We start from the raw sequence: 16,201 nt of genomic DNA, 5'->3' as shown, positions 1-16,201 counted from the left end.
CTGACTTTTCAGAGATTATCATTTCTCTAGACTAATGTCATTACCTAGCCATAAAATACCACTTTGTCGTTTTCCATAAGGACGTTTTGACAGATTATTTGTTTAAAGATCAATGCGGGTAAGTGTGACATTTAGCCTTTTTACTCATTTATTTAGGTGTTTTTGCGAGTTCACACTTTTGCTACTTGCTACTCACGATTAGTGGTAAACGTATAAACTCTCGATAAACAAATTGTGAAGGCCAGACACACTTCTCCTTATGACACAATTATCCATATGTCCTTACAATACAAGCAATTTTAATCCATGTGGTAAGCAATAGATAGAACCTCTGAAAGGCGAGTATGGTCGCGCGATAAATGATAAAACATCTGGCCGTCCCTATCGCGCTTATAAATAGTGCGATAAGGACGGCCTGATGTTTTATCATTTATCGCGCGATCATGCTTGCCCGTCACAGCATATAATTATCTATGAATGGAACCTTTGACTAGACATCGACACATAACTGCGTCCAATGGCAATGTATTTGTACTATTCAAATCAGCTTCAAAGGCATTTCTTGAATGACGCTTGATTGTGAGACTATTTGCTCACAGGACTACAGTTACTCGTACGTACCAATTATTTCCTAGCATGATAAATACATCACAATACTTCATTTGTATGGCTGCCTTAGTGCGTTTTTACATTATCCGATCCGATATCGGATGTCGGAAGGATTTCAAAGGCAAAAATCAAAGATGGTGGCATAAATTTCGGTCCTGCATCCGATATCGGATCGGATAATGTGAAAACGCACTTAGGAGGATAGATGAAATTCAGGATAAGTAAAAATAAAACGCACATTTCAAACCAGTTTCTTTATTTCGTGTTCATCATTTTAATACAACATACGAGTAAATTTATCATCAGATATTATTTATCAATTCTTAAGAGCTAACTTAATTATGACCTGAATAACAAGTATGTATGTATGTATGAGTATTTGAAGGCGCGAGTCATCCGCGCCATACGAGTGTATAAAACGTTTTGTCTCTGTTATTTCAGATTAGTTAGAAGAAGATGACACTACTCATTTGACGCGAATGTGATCGCGGCCCAATGCGCCTGAATGATCCATGGATACATAATAATGATCTATGAACCATTATACTTAGTAGAAAGTTGTTCAACCCACACAGTTCGCATTCGAAGACAAATCAACCAATAACAAAGTCTTATTATTTTTAAAACCCTTAAAAATTGGAATGTTCAGATTATAAATATTAATTGGAAAACATAAGACTTTGACAACTTTTTCGGTTATAATATTAGAAACAAATTAGATACATACAGTCGACTTAAATATGAACGTAATAAAATTATCAAAAACACAAACTCGCTGGTTCACACGAAAAACAAAGGAGTATGATAAAAAAACGCATCATAAAGTCGTTGAACATATACCGAAGACTCTTTCTCCGTTGGTTATAAACAAAACACTCAGCTACATTCGACGGCCATCTACTAACACAGATCCTACATATTTTCCGTAGACAATTTACAAATTCGGAAACGAGCATTCTGATGGATGGAAACCAAACAACGAGGTAAAATAAATACTGAGGACAGCGCCGACAGTGACTAGAGAAAGAAACATTTCGGAGACTCCGTGAAAAGAAATTATAGAACCACGAAACTTATCCAACGTAACTCTTGAAACTAACTTAGTAGCTAACCTAATCTGAAGTTGACTAGCTTCGTGTAAGCAAAAATACAAATAAATATTACTTCCTACAGAATTTACAAGAATTGTGACTTCTGCATGTCTATCGAGCCATTTGGAAACAGTCTTCACAATATTCAACAATGAAGGAAGACAATTCATGTGTACTGTCTATTTATTCTTCGCTCTAAATTTGTTCAGTTAATTTTGAGAAAAGACCACATAATATACCTGATCTTAGTGGTGCCTATTTCAGAAGTTTCAGGAACGATATAACAGTTTGAATATCTGTTGCGCCTTTCCGAAGAAGGTAGACAAACAGCAGAAGTCAGAAAACCTAATTTAACAAATAAAAAATCACTCAGAAGGAATAACGTGGGTGCGTATAACAGAAGTGCGGAAGGAACCGTGAGGTGGGATATGGGTGCAATAGGCGGAGTGTAGTTCGGTTCAAGGACTGTCCATACGATCTAAAACATGAACACTAACAACTAAATCATTTGCCACGATCAGACTGCCTGTGTCTCCACTCACTGAGAACTGACGGGATGCCGAGAGGAAAACCAAAGAAGCAAGAGTGATCCGTGGCAATGATGAATACCACACGTTAAGTTAAATTCCTACACAGTTATAAACCTTAATGTACCGATTAGCATTCAAGTTCATTATGAAAAAATATATCATTGGAAATATTTTTCAACTTCTCTCCTTAATTTCAAACCACCCAAGAACATCTTAATTATGCATGTGACAACCGTTTTTTATAACTACATGTATCCCTAACAACACTTTGGCAACAAATAGTATTTTTGTTCAATGTCAATCAAACGGTTGACTTTGCTGCAGCATAGGCAACTGTGATCATACACGGAATCTAAGAACACACTTCGGCTGTCACTTGGAAAGTGTTGAGATGGGTTTTGAATTCTCGGACTCCGCAACGCTATGATCATCAGTTGTCTGTGTACAGTCATCAATGTTATCATTATCCTGACCGCAGATTTTCCCCATCTTTTATCGTTTAGTTCCATCGTCTTAATAGGAGACAGAGAAGTCGACAGAGAATATAGATAATGTAACATAGCTCAGGTAGTCCACCGGCAGACCTCACACAATTTGGCTAATCAATAATTTAAATATCTACCCCTTCGGCTTGTAGACTACCCCAGCATCGAAGCAAACTGAAGCTTACCTAACCGATAAAAACAATTATCCAGGATTTTTCTTTTTTTTTTTCACTTTTCTTTTTCTGTGATCAGTCTTAAAATTGAGTCATACCATCTAACTAAGAAATGATGAACCCTTAAAGTTACCTTAAACCATTGCTAGGCCAGAACTATAACTTCGGAATTTGAGGTGAGGTTGTGTGGTACGTTTATATAAATAGTGGAAGTGTGTCAAGAGCTATTTGAGGGAGATTAAGTATAAAAAGTAGGTAATATTAGTGTAGACGATCTGTTTGTCTGATTATGCTACATGGCCTGCTTGCTCGCCGCCTCGGCCACACCACCGTACATCACTACAATAAAATGGGAAAGGGAAATTTTAACTGTCTAAGGAAAAGGCTTCTTCTCCACTAGTAAGGCTCTCGGGGAAACTAGTTTACACCATACTTAACACATACATTATTGGTTTTAGAGTAATCAACATTGAATAGTTTTCATTTTAATATTAATCTTATTACTAAAGAGTACAAAAAATAAAGGAAATTTTATGAATACCTATGAAAAACAACAAGTTATCAGCGAAAACCATCGCATATCTTATTAGAACAACATTGTTTTTTTTTTCGTTACAGTAACATTTCACGCTTACAAAGTATAGATGTGAAGTAACAGTCGCCGGCGCAGACTGCCCTCCCCCCCCGGGCTCCCCCCTCTTCCCGGCCGACCGAAGTACCCCCAACAATCCTTTATCTACAATTCGCGATTGTTTCCCTTCGATTATCCTCAAAGTATCAAAAATATCTGCTGAAACAGCCCTTTCCCTTAGAGAAAACTCGATAGAGTACATCTTGAACAGTCTCAAAGTAACTAATGAGTAGGTAACAAGTTATCAAACGTGTTAAATGGGGATATGCACGAATCGAAATATTGAAATCAACAATTATCATTAAGTTAAGACATAGGACGTAGATATAGCGATCCTACTCTACCAACATCTAGCCTAGACGAGGGTTACCATACAAGTTAAGATATACCACTTACAATAAACAGTTTGATCTTCATATTGAAATGTGAAATTTTTTATCTGTACAAAATTCAAATGTTTTTTTTTTAATAAAAGGATAACACATTCCTTCATATTTAAGGCCACGGCGCAAAATGGTGTTTCAGTAGATTAAAGTTAAGACTGAATTTAACATTTATTAGATGTCATTATATACTAATGACTGGCCTTATTTACAGTGTTCAGTGCAGTGCATGCGATGTAACCATACGTTGCTCTGATTAGCAAGTCTGATTCGAGTATGAAGCGAAATCGCGTGTTACATTTAAAATTAAGTAGTGCAAAAGCACTTTTCTCGTGGAAAAGTTAAAACCGAGCGCTTGCTTCTTAAGGATATTCCGGACTACTCGTACATTACCGGGAAAGCATGGCTTGAAGTTACTGTTATCACTAGGTCCATAAAAATATTGGTGCCAGACTCACACGGTTCGAAGCTCAAGATGTGCCTTAATCACTAAACTAACATAGACAATGCGATATCTAAAAATACACACTACTCCATACACTAAGTAGGATATAATTTACTTTAGTCATCATAAGCATTGTGTCTCCTTACAACTGGCAGGATGGCATTAATTAAATGTGTAAAATCGATTTGTGTGTGGACAATTTAAGCATCATATAACTAATTTAGGTTAAAACTTACGTGCATACACAATTACATTAATTATCTAAAAGCATTTTATCTTTGGCGACTAGCTCCGTTAAGAAAAGATTCCAAAATCCTTGCTCGCCTCGTTAGCCACCTACGCTTCACCATCCCTTAACGAAAACGGTATCTTGTGATATTAGTTTCTTTTAATTTTCAAATGATACCACTAAGTGGAAGATATGTGCGTCCCCAAGGCGGGGACTATTTCCTATTAAACCTTTTATTATTTTAACATGCGTAATCCCAAACTGAGTCGTATTGTCCATAATAATATCAAACAAAAACTTCAATTTCTCGTAAATACTTCACTAACCGTTCACGTGCCCATCCTCGCTCCATTCGATTAATAATAAAACATTACTTGATATGTCATTAGCTACACCATAATTTTCTATGCAGTTTCATTTGGAATCTTTCCAGTACAAAAATTATTATTTCTTAACTAAAATCACACACCTTACAATAGTAGTAAATATATCTAACACGTCATAAAAACATTGAAATCGATGGTGACCATTTTCATTGACCGTCTTTCATTCTGGAGAATGACACCGACTCATGTCCGTCATCATCGACCTCTCTGGCAGAAGAACGAGCAACGAAACGCATAGAACCATAAAATGTACGCCTATATTTAAATATACTATCAATATCATGGTAGAATCCATATCATATTATTCACGAACTCTCAAAACTTTGCCACTAAAAAAATTTCTTTCCTCTTGAGAAAATAAATACTATTATATGCAAACGTTTCAACTAACTTAAGCGATAGTAAAATATTTTTTACAATAAAATGTATCATAAAATTCAAACGCGAGTTAAAACAGCGTAGTTTTCTCTGAGGATGGATGGTTTGTGCTCGTGTGTGCTTTGTAAATTTCTCCTTAACTTACAACAATCACATTTTTGACATGAGTGTTCGGCCGAGGAGCGCCGCGGACACTACCTGCCGTCCGCGGCCGCGTCCCCGTCCCGCACCTTTTAATGAATTTCATTTCACTCACTTTAAAACAACGTCAGTCATCGATTTCAGTAAAATCATTGAATACATTCTTTCAAGAAAAAATACTCCAAAAATCAAGTGAAATACCAACGTTCTGTGCAATTCACTAAAATATTCAATTAGCGAAATGGAATTCAACAATGATACAACACCGCCGCATTATAAATCACAATATTCCATAAAAGCGGTGTTTAAATATTACAATTATTCAAATACAATGACAATTTAATAAGAAAATGAATGCAATTCCTGAGCTTGCGCATACGAGAGTACGCAACAGTAGAAGCGACAATGATATTTACAAACTTTGCATAATACATATCAACGTACCGTTAAGTTCTATCAAATTCAACGACGCTCTACGTAATATAATAATGACCAAACCGTCAACCACATACAATCTGACAAGCTAACATTGCTACAATATTCTACCTTGATGAATACATTAACAGGTGTATTTATTAACTGCCACAAAAGTATCGATTCCAAACAATGTTAAGAGTATACGCCTAGGGATATGGTTACGGTAGACCCTTATCGAACCTGGGGCCGCTCTGTCGCCCAACAACAATCAATGTCTCGCTAAAGTATGTCCCTAACAACAATCCTAAATAACATCTTATATTAGCGACCTATCGTTGGCTCGTAATTCATAAAAAAATACACACTTTGATTATTTGCGTCCTCCGTTCCGCTGTTTACCTTCACTCTTGTTCTGTGCCCGGCTCCCTTACGCTACCACTAATCCTAACAATGACATAATCTAACATATTTACATTATTTTCTATACACTTCCTGGCAATCGTGATGTTGATATTGGAAAGAAATTTTCTGGGCGATGATGGGACGAAGTAGCTATAAGCTTAAAATTTCATCAAAGAGCATGAAGACTTTTGGAAAATTTTAATGCATTTTAGATTCATGACTATAATCAAAGCGGTTAAATTGTATTAAGGGAATTTGAAAGTTAAGCAGTAGAGTTAATTTAGTTTGTAATATCAGTGCGATTTTACAAATGTAATGAATGTGATATTTGTACACTGACTATTAATTCAAGAAACGTTTACCATAAAGTTCGATGAAAAAGAAACTGGACCAAATAATGTTTTTATTGTATCTTAAATTTTAACCTTAAGAAAACTGCTGAGTATAAAATTATAAACAATTGAGTAAGCCTAGTTAGTGCTTACGTTTATCTAATAGATGCTAAAGTTAGTAGTAAAATGTTCCCTATAGTAATTGACTTGGAAATAGTGGTTTTGGTTAGCGCTTTTCATTCATAAGCAGGTGCTGAAGGGCATCCAAGAATCCAAATCAGATAAGTCTAGTAAGTGGAAAAGTAAAGCTTATTCGGGTTACAAAGTTTACTTATGTTACGTACAAATAGTTCTTATCACGAAGATTATAGCCTATAATCATAAGAATATGTATTTTTACTTGAGTTTTTGTGAACAATTGTACCGCCCAATTCACTGAGAAGCTTGGTCAAAATATTTGGCAGACTAAATACTTGCAAGTTTCACTACTGTGACAAAATAAATAGGTACATATAGTTACCAGTAATACCAATTAGTATCCTAGGTCACTCTAGAACCCTGTCGTATTGACACCATGCTTTATTTGCTATAGAAGTCAGTTTGACTTTTACTGTGAAAGGGTTCTACAGTGGCCTAGGATACGCATAGTCAACCAATCTGAGGTTGACTATGCGTATCCTACAAAAAAGTGTAGCTGTACTAAATTGTTGGATTCCTCATAAAATATATACGTAGGAATAGTAAGTTTTTAGTTTGAAATATTCAACTCTTATCAGCATAAATACTGAGTAGTTTATCTTTAGTCACATTTGCCTAATCGTGATATTTAGTTCGCCAATTTAAATATTACTTTATAGATGATAACATAAACTAGTAAAAAATAAAAATTACTACAAGAAACTATGCTCTAGTGCTGAAATAAGTTACTAAAACGTGCACGCGTGTCGTCCTACTGCCTTTCTCTTATATTTTCTTATGTGAATAGAGAAAGAAGAGGAGAAATAAAATGTCACGTGACTATAATTTTAATAGAGTCTCACTATCCAATAAAGACAGTACTAACTCTACGTCAAATCCAAAATAGATGCTTCTCGCAGACCTTGTTTGACTATAATTAAAATACCTACTTAAGTTTGTGCTCAAAATGTATCTAGCTGGAATGCCTTTGGGCCATCATGACTTATACGCAACTTGAAATAAATACAAATTAATGCTATTTAATTTTTAAATTGAAATCAGGTTTCATTTTTTAGTATCAATAGTTATTTGTTATACAAGGGAGCAAAGTTGTATTTTAACCGAGTGTGGAATTGCAACACGAACTAGCGAATGGATTCTATGGTTGAACCACGAGCGAAGCGAGTGGTTCGAAAATAGAATCCTGAGCGAAGCGAGTAGTTCAAAAATAGAATCCTGAGCGTAGAGAGTGTTGCAATACACACGAGGTAAAATAACTTTGCATACCGTGTGTAACACATAACTTTTCACCTCACTAAAGCGAGGAAACACGCAATAAAAACAACTGGAACATAATTGCACAGAAATAAGTCAATTTGCGTTTATTACAATTTCCACGGTGCACCGACCGACACCACAAAAGTTTCAAATTAAGAATCAAGAAGAAACTTCTATTTGGGTGGGTTCCGTTTCACGCGTTTTGAGATTGCAATGTTACTTAAGTTAAACGTTACGTTCTGAATAAGTACAATGGAAGTGTCAAAAATACAATTTCTTGTACGATTTCAAGTGTTTTATGGTAAAATAATGTTACAAAATTGTTTGAATTTAATGTTTTTAGTCGGATACAATTCGATATGAAATTATTTTTACGTTCGCATCACATGATTTGTTAAGACAATTTAAGCACAGGGAGAAAACTGTTCTGTCTGGGACATGCCTTTACAAGAAATTATATTTAAAAAAGTAACTAATGACACGTTCGGATTTCAAATATTCTTTGCTCTCTTGTGGATAAAATGCGATTTTGCTATCTGTTTTTAAATAATAAAAAAGTCTTTTCCAAGCTAGTGAGGTGAAAAATACTTTGTCAGGCAATACGAAACACTGGATTATTTTTTATTAAAAATAATCGTAAGACGCAATAATTTGTATTTATTTCCATTTGCAACTCTGGCCGCTTGTAAATGTTCTAAATAATCGTGTAACGTACTTAATACTAAAGCAATACTTACGAATCACATGCCAACGCTTGTTCCCCAACACCAACTGTTTGAAAGTAATACTTATCAAATGCACACACACGATCAAACACACGCACACGGACCCACCACACCATCCGGTTGGATTTCACAAAACTCCAAGTTTTATGTCTTTAACACTTTCGCTACCAAGAACCCGACTGTCGGGCACACCGCTCGTAGAAGCGTAGCCGATTACATGGGTTTCCCCGTATGTAGCGAAAATGTCGTAGCGCCGCGTAGAGCCCGGTTTCGAAAGTGTTAAGGTCTTGGACCGCATAAATATTATCTTAAGTGAGAAAGAGTTTTGTAAAATAAACCAAAAAGTTTGTGCTAAAAAATCGTCGACGTAAAACTATTGACGTAAGTGGCGACTATTTTGTGGAAGAGGCACAGTAGATACTTACTGTTTCATGGTGTAGTAATTCAAATATGATTGAAGTGAAAACATGGTGGATTATCTTAGACATTGATTATTATAGGAATGTGGTATTCTATAAGGCAACGGAGGAAAAATCTACGGTAAAGTATTTCTATTGCTAATTTCTCTGAAATAGCAGGTGAGTGGATTGATTAGCACAAACACGCATTTTTCTAATCAGTCGCAACTAATTTATCCTCAGACAAAGTAGCTGCCACCGAAGACAGGAACACTACTGAAGCACTACTCGGGCAAAATCAAAATAAAACACACATTAAAACTGCAATGAATTGGTATTATTAAAAAAGCAATTATACAACAAAAATAATTCAAAACAAAACGATGTACATTAATTTAAAGAACAATTGTTTATACAAATAATTAAAAAAATATAATAATTATAACAACAAACATCGACAAAATATATTTAAAGACAAAACATATTTCAAATTTTAATCAGTCCTCAAGCTTTAGAAATGCAATTTTAAGAATGAAAAATGTTTTCGTAGAGAAAATCATTTTTTTTAACTTATATTATGCAAAAACACAAAAAAGTTAAATGTGAACGAAATTTGTAATAATAAATCAATAGGGATGTAACTTAAAATACCGTATTGGGTTAAAAATAAAATAACTAACTCATACCGTCATAATTAAAAAAACGTTCGAAAGGATTACACTGCTTTACATTGAAGGTGTAGGTGTAGTTGTCATAATTTGCAAATCTTACGATAAAATTTTGATACTATGCTATACTTAATATAAATATAATACGTTGTAACGATCTCAAATTAAGTAGAAGCGTATGTAGTTACTGAAGTCATTCGTAAACATTACGACAGGATTTCATAATGTAGATGGATCGGATATTTTCTGTTTGTATACAATGATGGCGTAATTTTTACGAATGAATCTTTTGCAAAGTCTAACTGATTGTATTCCTTGTTTAGCGTAACCTCAATTCATTTAGACGAATTGTGCATTTTATTAACTAAATTAATCGGTCAAGATTGTAAAGCAACTATAGATTTTATTAGATGACACGTTGGAATGAAATGAAGTATGTTGTAACGATTCATCAAAATGAAGTGAGATGAAGCAGGCTACGGCACCTAAAATCAATAGACTCGATTCAGTAGATTAAGTGAAATACAATATTAACGTCCGATCTTAGGAATGGTAATAATTTACTAGGAACAGGGCAGCCTACATTAAATCATTGGTGACTCATCACTGAAATTTCGACTCTAGAGATCTGAAAATAAATTCTACTTCACCTAATCTAGTGAGTATCCAAATTTAAAAACGAAATTTTACTATTGAATCGAAGACGCGTCGTGATTGGCAAGAACTCCGTGGGTCGCAATTTTTGAAAAATAACAAGCATAAAGAAAATCTGCTGTTTCAGAATGCTAACGATAGTGCAAGAGTGCAAGCGATAAATGAAATAATGCGCGAAATGTTTAGCGAGTAGGTAATTAGTTCATAAAATAATCGAGACACAATTGCACTAACGAGTAAGATGTACGATCGAGTTCATCGGAGGCTTATAATTAGATTCCGTAATCAAAGTTGTATGGTACATATTTACAAACGATACTAAATATTATTTATTAAATCACAACAAAGTTGTATGGCACATGTGTTGCAGGTAAGCGAGGCCGCGGCCCCCGCCCTCGCGACGCGCCTTCAATCTACAGACTCACTTTAGTTTAGACCATTGGAATATCACCGAACTCATCATAACCTAAGCAATATACTAATGCAGATCAAAAATTAAGAAATAGATCCACCGACCGTAATAGACGGATCGAATCAGATCTCTTCACTTGTCATAGATTCAGCGATTAAAAATAACTAAAAACAATTATTCACTAAGAAAACCAAAACTATTGAAATCAAACTAAAATAATTCTGCTAACACACTCACACACGGTAATGAAGTAAAAAATTATAGCATAATATTCATAAAATACAAAAAGTAAACGTTACACATGCACCGTATAATACTACTGCTACAAAAATAAAGTTGTTTCCACATAAAAAAAATATCTTACCAGAATAACAAATTGCATAGTTATTTGTATACCGAGTGAGCTATAATACTCCAGTAAGTAGAGAAACGCTAGTTACACGTATCAAAATCTCAAAAATTATAATTATTAAAAAAAGTCTAGCGAGACGACCATTTCCTAAAGTGCTCTACTAGTTACTACCGTGTCCAATTGCTAAAAACATATTCAATTACTAGATTTGTATAAAAACGAACAATATTATTATCAACCAAATGTTACTTATCTTTAAAACAACGAAAACATGAATTTCAGGTCCGTGGGCTCTCAGTGACTAGGCGGTACTGACATCGGTCGGGACAGAAGTCTTCCAACAAATATAAAGAAACTACAGCCATTTCATTCATAACTTATTAACATCATAATCTAAAATGCTTTATAATACTCAAGGTTAATGTTGGAAGAGGAGTGGCGTATCTAATTCTGAACTGAGCTGAGGTCTATAAAACATTTTCGATCAGTCACAGTTTCGTGGTATCAAAACTTTGCGCTCTGCATAGAACGCCGCAGGGAAGGACCTGTAGCATTGCTCGAGTAGTGTCCAAGGAACGCCGCAGTCAACTTTGTCATTGATAAAACCCCTACCATCACTTTCCCTAATTTTGTAACTACATCAAGAGGGTAGTAACTAATGATTGTCCACATTAGCTCAATCAATTTAACACTTACCTAATAATAATGTAACAACTTCTTACTTAGTTTCATAATCATATTTCCATCGACACAGAATAAGTGCTAATCAAAAACAGGAAGTGCCATTGTGCCGAAGAATACCTTACAACTAACAACAATACCGCTCGATGCTCTCTTATTACGATAAAATCACACGCTTAACGCCTAACAATTTGTTAAGTAATAATAGTTAAAATATTGGTCCAACAAATGGGCTAAATAATACAAATGCCCTTAATATTCATCCCTAATTTAACGATGTGGGATATGAAAAAATATTATTCAATAGATCAAAAAATGATAGGGTCGAGAACACCGTTCGTTATGCTTGGATCGATTCAACGGAATAATCTCCATCCTTAAATAGGTACTCGAATAACAATGTCAATACTATGACTAATCTCATTACAGTTCCGAAATAATGCATACAGAGATTTTATGCCAAAAACTATTTCAAGAATTCCACCGTTAGTTGAATTGATCACATCGAGACAGCCGCAATCGTAACACTTGCACTTACAAAAACTATCAAGTCCATTAATTCACATCAAAATTGTCACATGCAACTATTCAAAAATTGACACATCTGGCCGATCCGTTCACTTGCAAGTTATTTGCGATTCAACAAATGGTTTTTTGGCGTATAGTTCATCGGTCAATTCGATCTGATGTGATCAGAGCGGGGGGCTCACATGCCTATAGGCGGCACTTGCACGTAGCGATAGATATAGAGCCGGTAGTCCTTGCTGGCGAGGACCACGGAACCATCGTCCATCAGGGCCACGTCGAAGCACTGCGCGTGCTTCACCTTGCTCTCGAGAGCGGACACCAGCTGCCCGTCCTGAGTGAAGATCGTCAAGTTAAAGTTGTTGTGGTTGTCCGCGATCAGGATCTCGCCGGCGGCATTAATTCCTACACCGATCGGGTAGTTAGTCACACCTTCGCCTCCTATTTGACGCAGATAGATGCCCTCGTAGTTAAACACCTTGACACAATGCGCGCGGTTGTCGCTGATGAATATCTCCTGCTTGTCATTGACTACTACTCCGTTGGGGAATTCTAAATGCTTGGAGCAGCCGAATTTCTGGAGCACGTTACCCACTTGGTCAAAGATGATGACGCGCATGACTTTGCATTCTACGACCACAATACGGCCCTTGTTGTCGACGGTCACGCCGCGAGGGTGCTGCAGAATGTTGGCGCCAAATTTGCGCACGAATTGGCCATATTGGTTGTAGATCTGTATTTGGTGTGTGGGAGACCTCTCAGTAACAATAATGTCGCCGGACGTGCGCACCACTGCAACTCTATTAGGGTATAGCAGTTGACCGTCGCGTTTGCCACATTCTCCGAATTGGAATTTAAAGCGGCCTTCCTTGTCGAATATCTGGATACGATGGTTGTTGGTGTCGGCGACGATGATGTCATTTTGAGCGTTGACAGCGACACCACTGGGCTCCGTGAACTGGCCCTCCATAACTCCGAACTCTCCGAATTTGCAGTGATAAATCATCTTTTGCCGTTTAATTTGAGATTTCGGTGGGAAAATGGCAGTAGAAATTAACTTGTTCGTCAGATCTAGTATAGGATCATTGTGTGCGGCAGTGGTTAGTGAGTAAGGGTCATTATTGGTGGGAGGAAAGAGCGAGTCGCATCCACCATTAGACCATTTTTCATAGGGATTAATTCCATTCAAGTTAATATCTCCAATAGCGGTAGAGAATGGCCCGAGACTCGCGCCATTGTTAAATCTCTTGGAGATGATGTTGGATTCGAAAGGAGACGTGGACTGGCTGGTGGGTCCAAGCAGGCCATTGCTGTAGGGACGGTCTAAGACGCCGTTCAGTCCGGTCGGTAGGTGGATACCACCGTTTAAGCTACCGGAACTTCCGTTGACGCTACTGCTGCTAGACGATGAGCCCCCATTCAAAAGCGACCCGTTTGTAGGACGGGCAATAGGTGGTTGCTTGGTGGGACCTACGTTTTCGGGGTTCGAGCGGACATATCCAAAAGTGTTTCGTACTCCAACTTGTATTGCCTGATAATTCGACACAAATTCGAGTTCAGATGCTGTTTGCATGCTTTGTTCAGGATTCGTTTGCATCAAGGTCTGCAGTTTATTATCTAATAACTTCCTGAACATTAGAATTTCAGCTAAATTGGCGCACTTGGTTAGCCGTTCTACAAAGTCGCAAGTCTGATAAATTTTATCAACAGTCTCTTGAGCTTTCTGGCCTACAACCGTCAACGCGATCTGTTTCGTTGAGAATACGCTTTCGAGTTCTTTGAGTAGCTCTTGTTTGCGTTCTTCTAGCATAGAACGGTAGAATTGAAACGTATCATTAATTTCGTTTTGAGCTTTATGGTACTGGACCTGTAGTTTGCCAGCAGCGTGTTCGACAGTCTTGACTACGTGCCTGATCTCCGTGGCGCGGGTCTTGGCTTCGTTTACCGCGGCTTGCATGAGCTCTAGTTGTTTAGGGCCAGCGTCGGACAAGTGCTCATAATCGTGTAACGCGGCTGGGTGCTCGATGATGGTGCACTCCTTACACACCGGAACTGAGCACGTGCGGCAAAAGTATTTGAGGATATCATTCTTGTGTCGCGGGCAAAATGCGGTTTTATCCCCGCTGGTTGTGAGAGTCGATCCGAGCATGCCCTTGTCATCCTTAAGGTCTGTGAAAGCCAGCACTCGGTGGCCTTCGAAGCAGTGCATGAATTGGTGCGCCATAACGCAGTTCGGGCACAGGAAATTGGCGCAGTCTACGCAACGCGCTACGGCGTCTGATTCCTTAGATTTGCAGCCGGTACAGCGGGCCGAGGGCGAGTTGGTCTGGCGAGCGGACGGGAGTAGGTCGGCGTCCTGCTCGACAGCAGCGGCGATCACGAGGTTCGTGAGCAGGCCGAGTACGCCAGCCGGCGGGAGCTGGCTGTCCACGCGGCAAGTCACGCAGGTTACTTTGTCCGGGTGTGTCTGCTCGCGCTCCAAGCAGCCGCGGCAGAATGTGTGGAAGCAGTTGAGTACTTTCGGGTCGACGAACGTCTCCCGGCAAATGGCGCAGGTGGTGTCTAGACCGTCGAACTCGCGAAGGTCACATACAGCGGAGTCGCTCGCGGGGGGCGAGGAGCCGCTGAGGGTCAGGGGCGATAAGGAGCCACGCTCCAGCGAACCTATCGAGTTGGCACCGGGCAGCGACTCAAGGGACGGGGTGCGTGAGGCCATCTTCAGGAAACCGGCATCCCTGGAACAAATTAACAGACACAGTTAGACATTATAGTAATTATCGCGGTAACCGAGGAGAATATTAATTTAAATATTTATTGAAATCTCTTAGTAATTGATGTGACGTGGCTTCATATTAATATTGCGTTTAATATGCTGAATACTATGTTTATTTACTATAAAAAGGCTTATGGTAGTCAGACACGCCATACTTATCGTTGTGGCGAATGACACCGAACCCTGCTTAATAATTTACCAACGTCTGATAAACGCTTTGTTATATTTTATTTTAAATTGCATCATGACTCAATTTTGTTTCAAGGATAAAACATCAGCCTGCAATAAATATAAACGATGTATATACCTACAAAACTACATATTACTCTCTTCTGATAAGTACTGAACCAATTTAATATCTACGACCGTATAAAATCGTTAAAGTATATTGGTGCTCAAAAATTCTAATATCAATTTAAAGCGCTATAACGTAAATGCATCTGACCTTACCCGTAGATACAGCCATAAACGTGATAAATAGAGAAGCTTAACTTAATATTTTGGAGCCATTTGCGAGCAGGCGGCATGCCGGAAGGCCTGGGAGCAACATCAATAACGGTAGCGAAAAGTGCATTTCAGGAACGCCTCTGGAATGTTTACATCGGCGGTGCACTCCCTACAAAGGGCCCGTCGCCATGGTGACGCGTAGGGCGAACGAAAGGGGATCGCTTCGAATTAGGGTGAGGGTGGAAATTTATTTTGACTCCCCCGTGTTTAGAAGTGTACCTAAGGGGAGATATTTGCGAGGTGAATGGCCTTGTTTTATGGATGGTAGTCAAAATCGCTCTCGACAAAAAGGTACGAGATAAGCGGGAATACTTAATTAGGTCCGTAGCTAACAGGTTCTAATTTCCGATAGTGCAGCTCTGGGGTAATATGGGAATTTACGGGCAGCATCCGCAATACATTACAGCGGGCTTAGTCCC

General features: G+C 37.9%; 1 protein-coding gene across 10 annotated transcripts in view; it reads right to left on the bottom strand.

Moving 5' to 3' along the window:
* Positions 1-9,790: 9,790 nt before the first annotated feature.
* Positions 9,791-16,201, bottom strand: part of LOC125236157 (brain tumor protein) — an 834,846-nt gene continuing 828,435 nt past the window's right edge. For all 10 annotated transcript variants that reach the window (XM_048142868.1, XM_048142867.1, XM_048142864.1 and 7 more), the window contains one exon: positions 9,791-15,237. In XM_048142868.1, coding sequence (XP_047998825.1) covers positions 12,684-15,218 — 2,535 coding nt within the window. In that variant the 5' untranslated portion in view covers positions 15,219-15,237 and the 3' untranslated portion in view covers positions 9,791-12,683. The remainder of the gene's footprint in view (positions 15,238-16,201) is intronic.

Source organism: Leguminivora glycinivorella, chromosome 18, assembly GCF_023078275.1.
Source record: "Leguminivora glycinivorella isolate SPB_JAAS2020 chromosome 18, LegGlyc_1.1, whole genome shotgun sequence".
NCBI lineage: Eukaryota > Metazoa > Arthropoda > Insecta > Lepidoptera > Tortricidae > Leguminivora > Leguminivora glycinivorella.
Note: the sequence above shows the minus strand (reverse complement) of the source record. Positions and strands in the feature narration are given on the sequence as shown.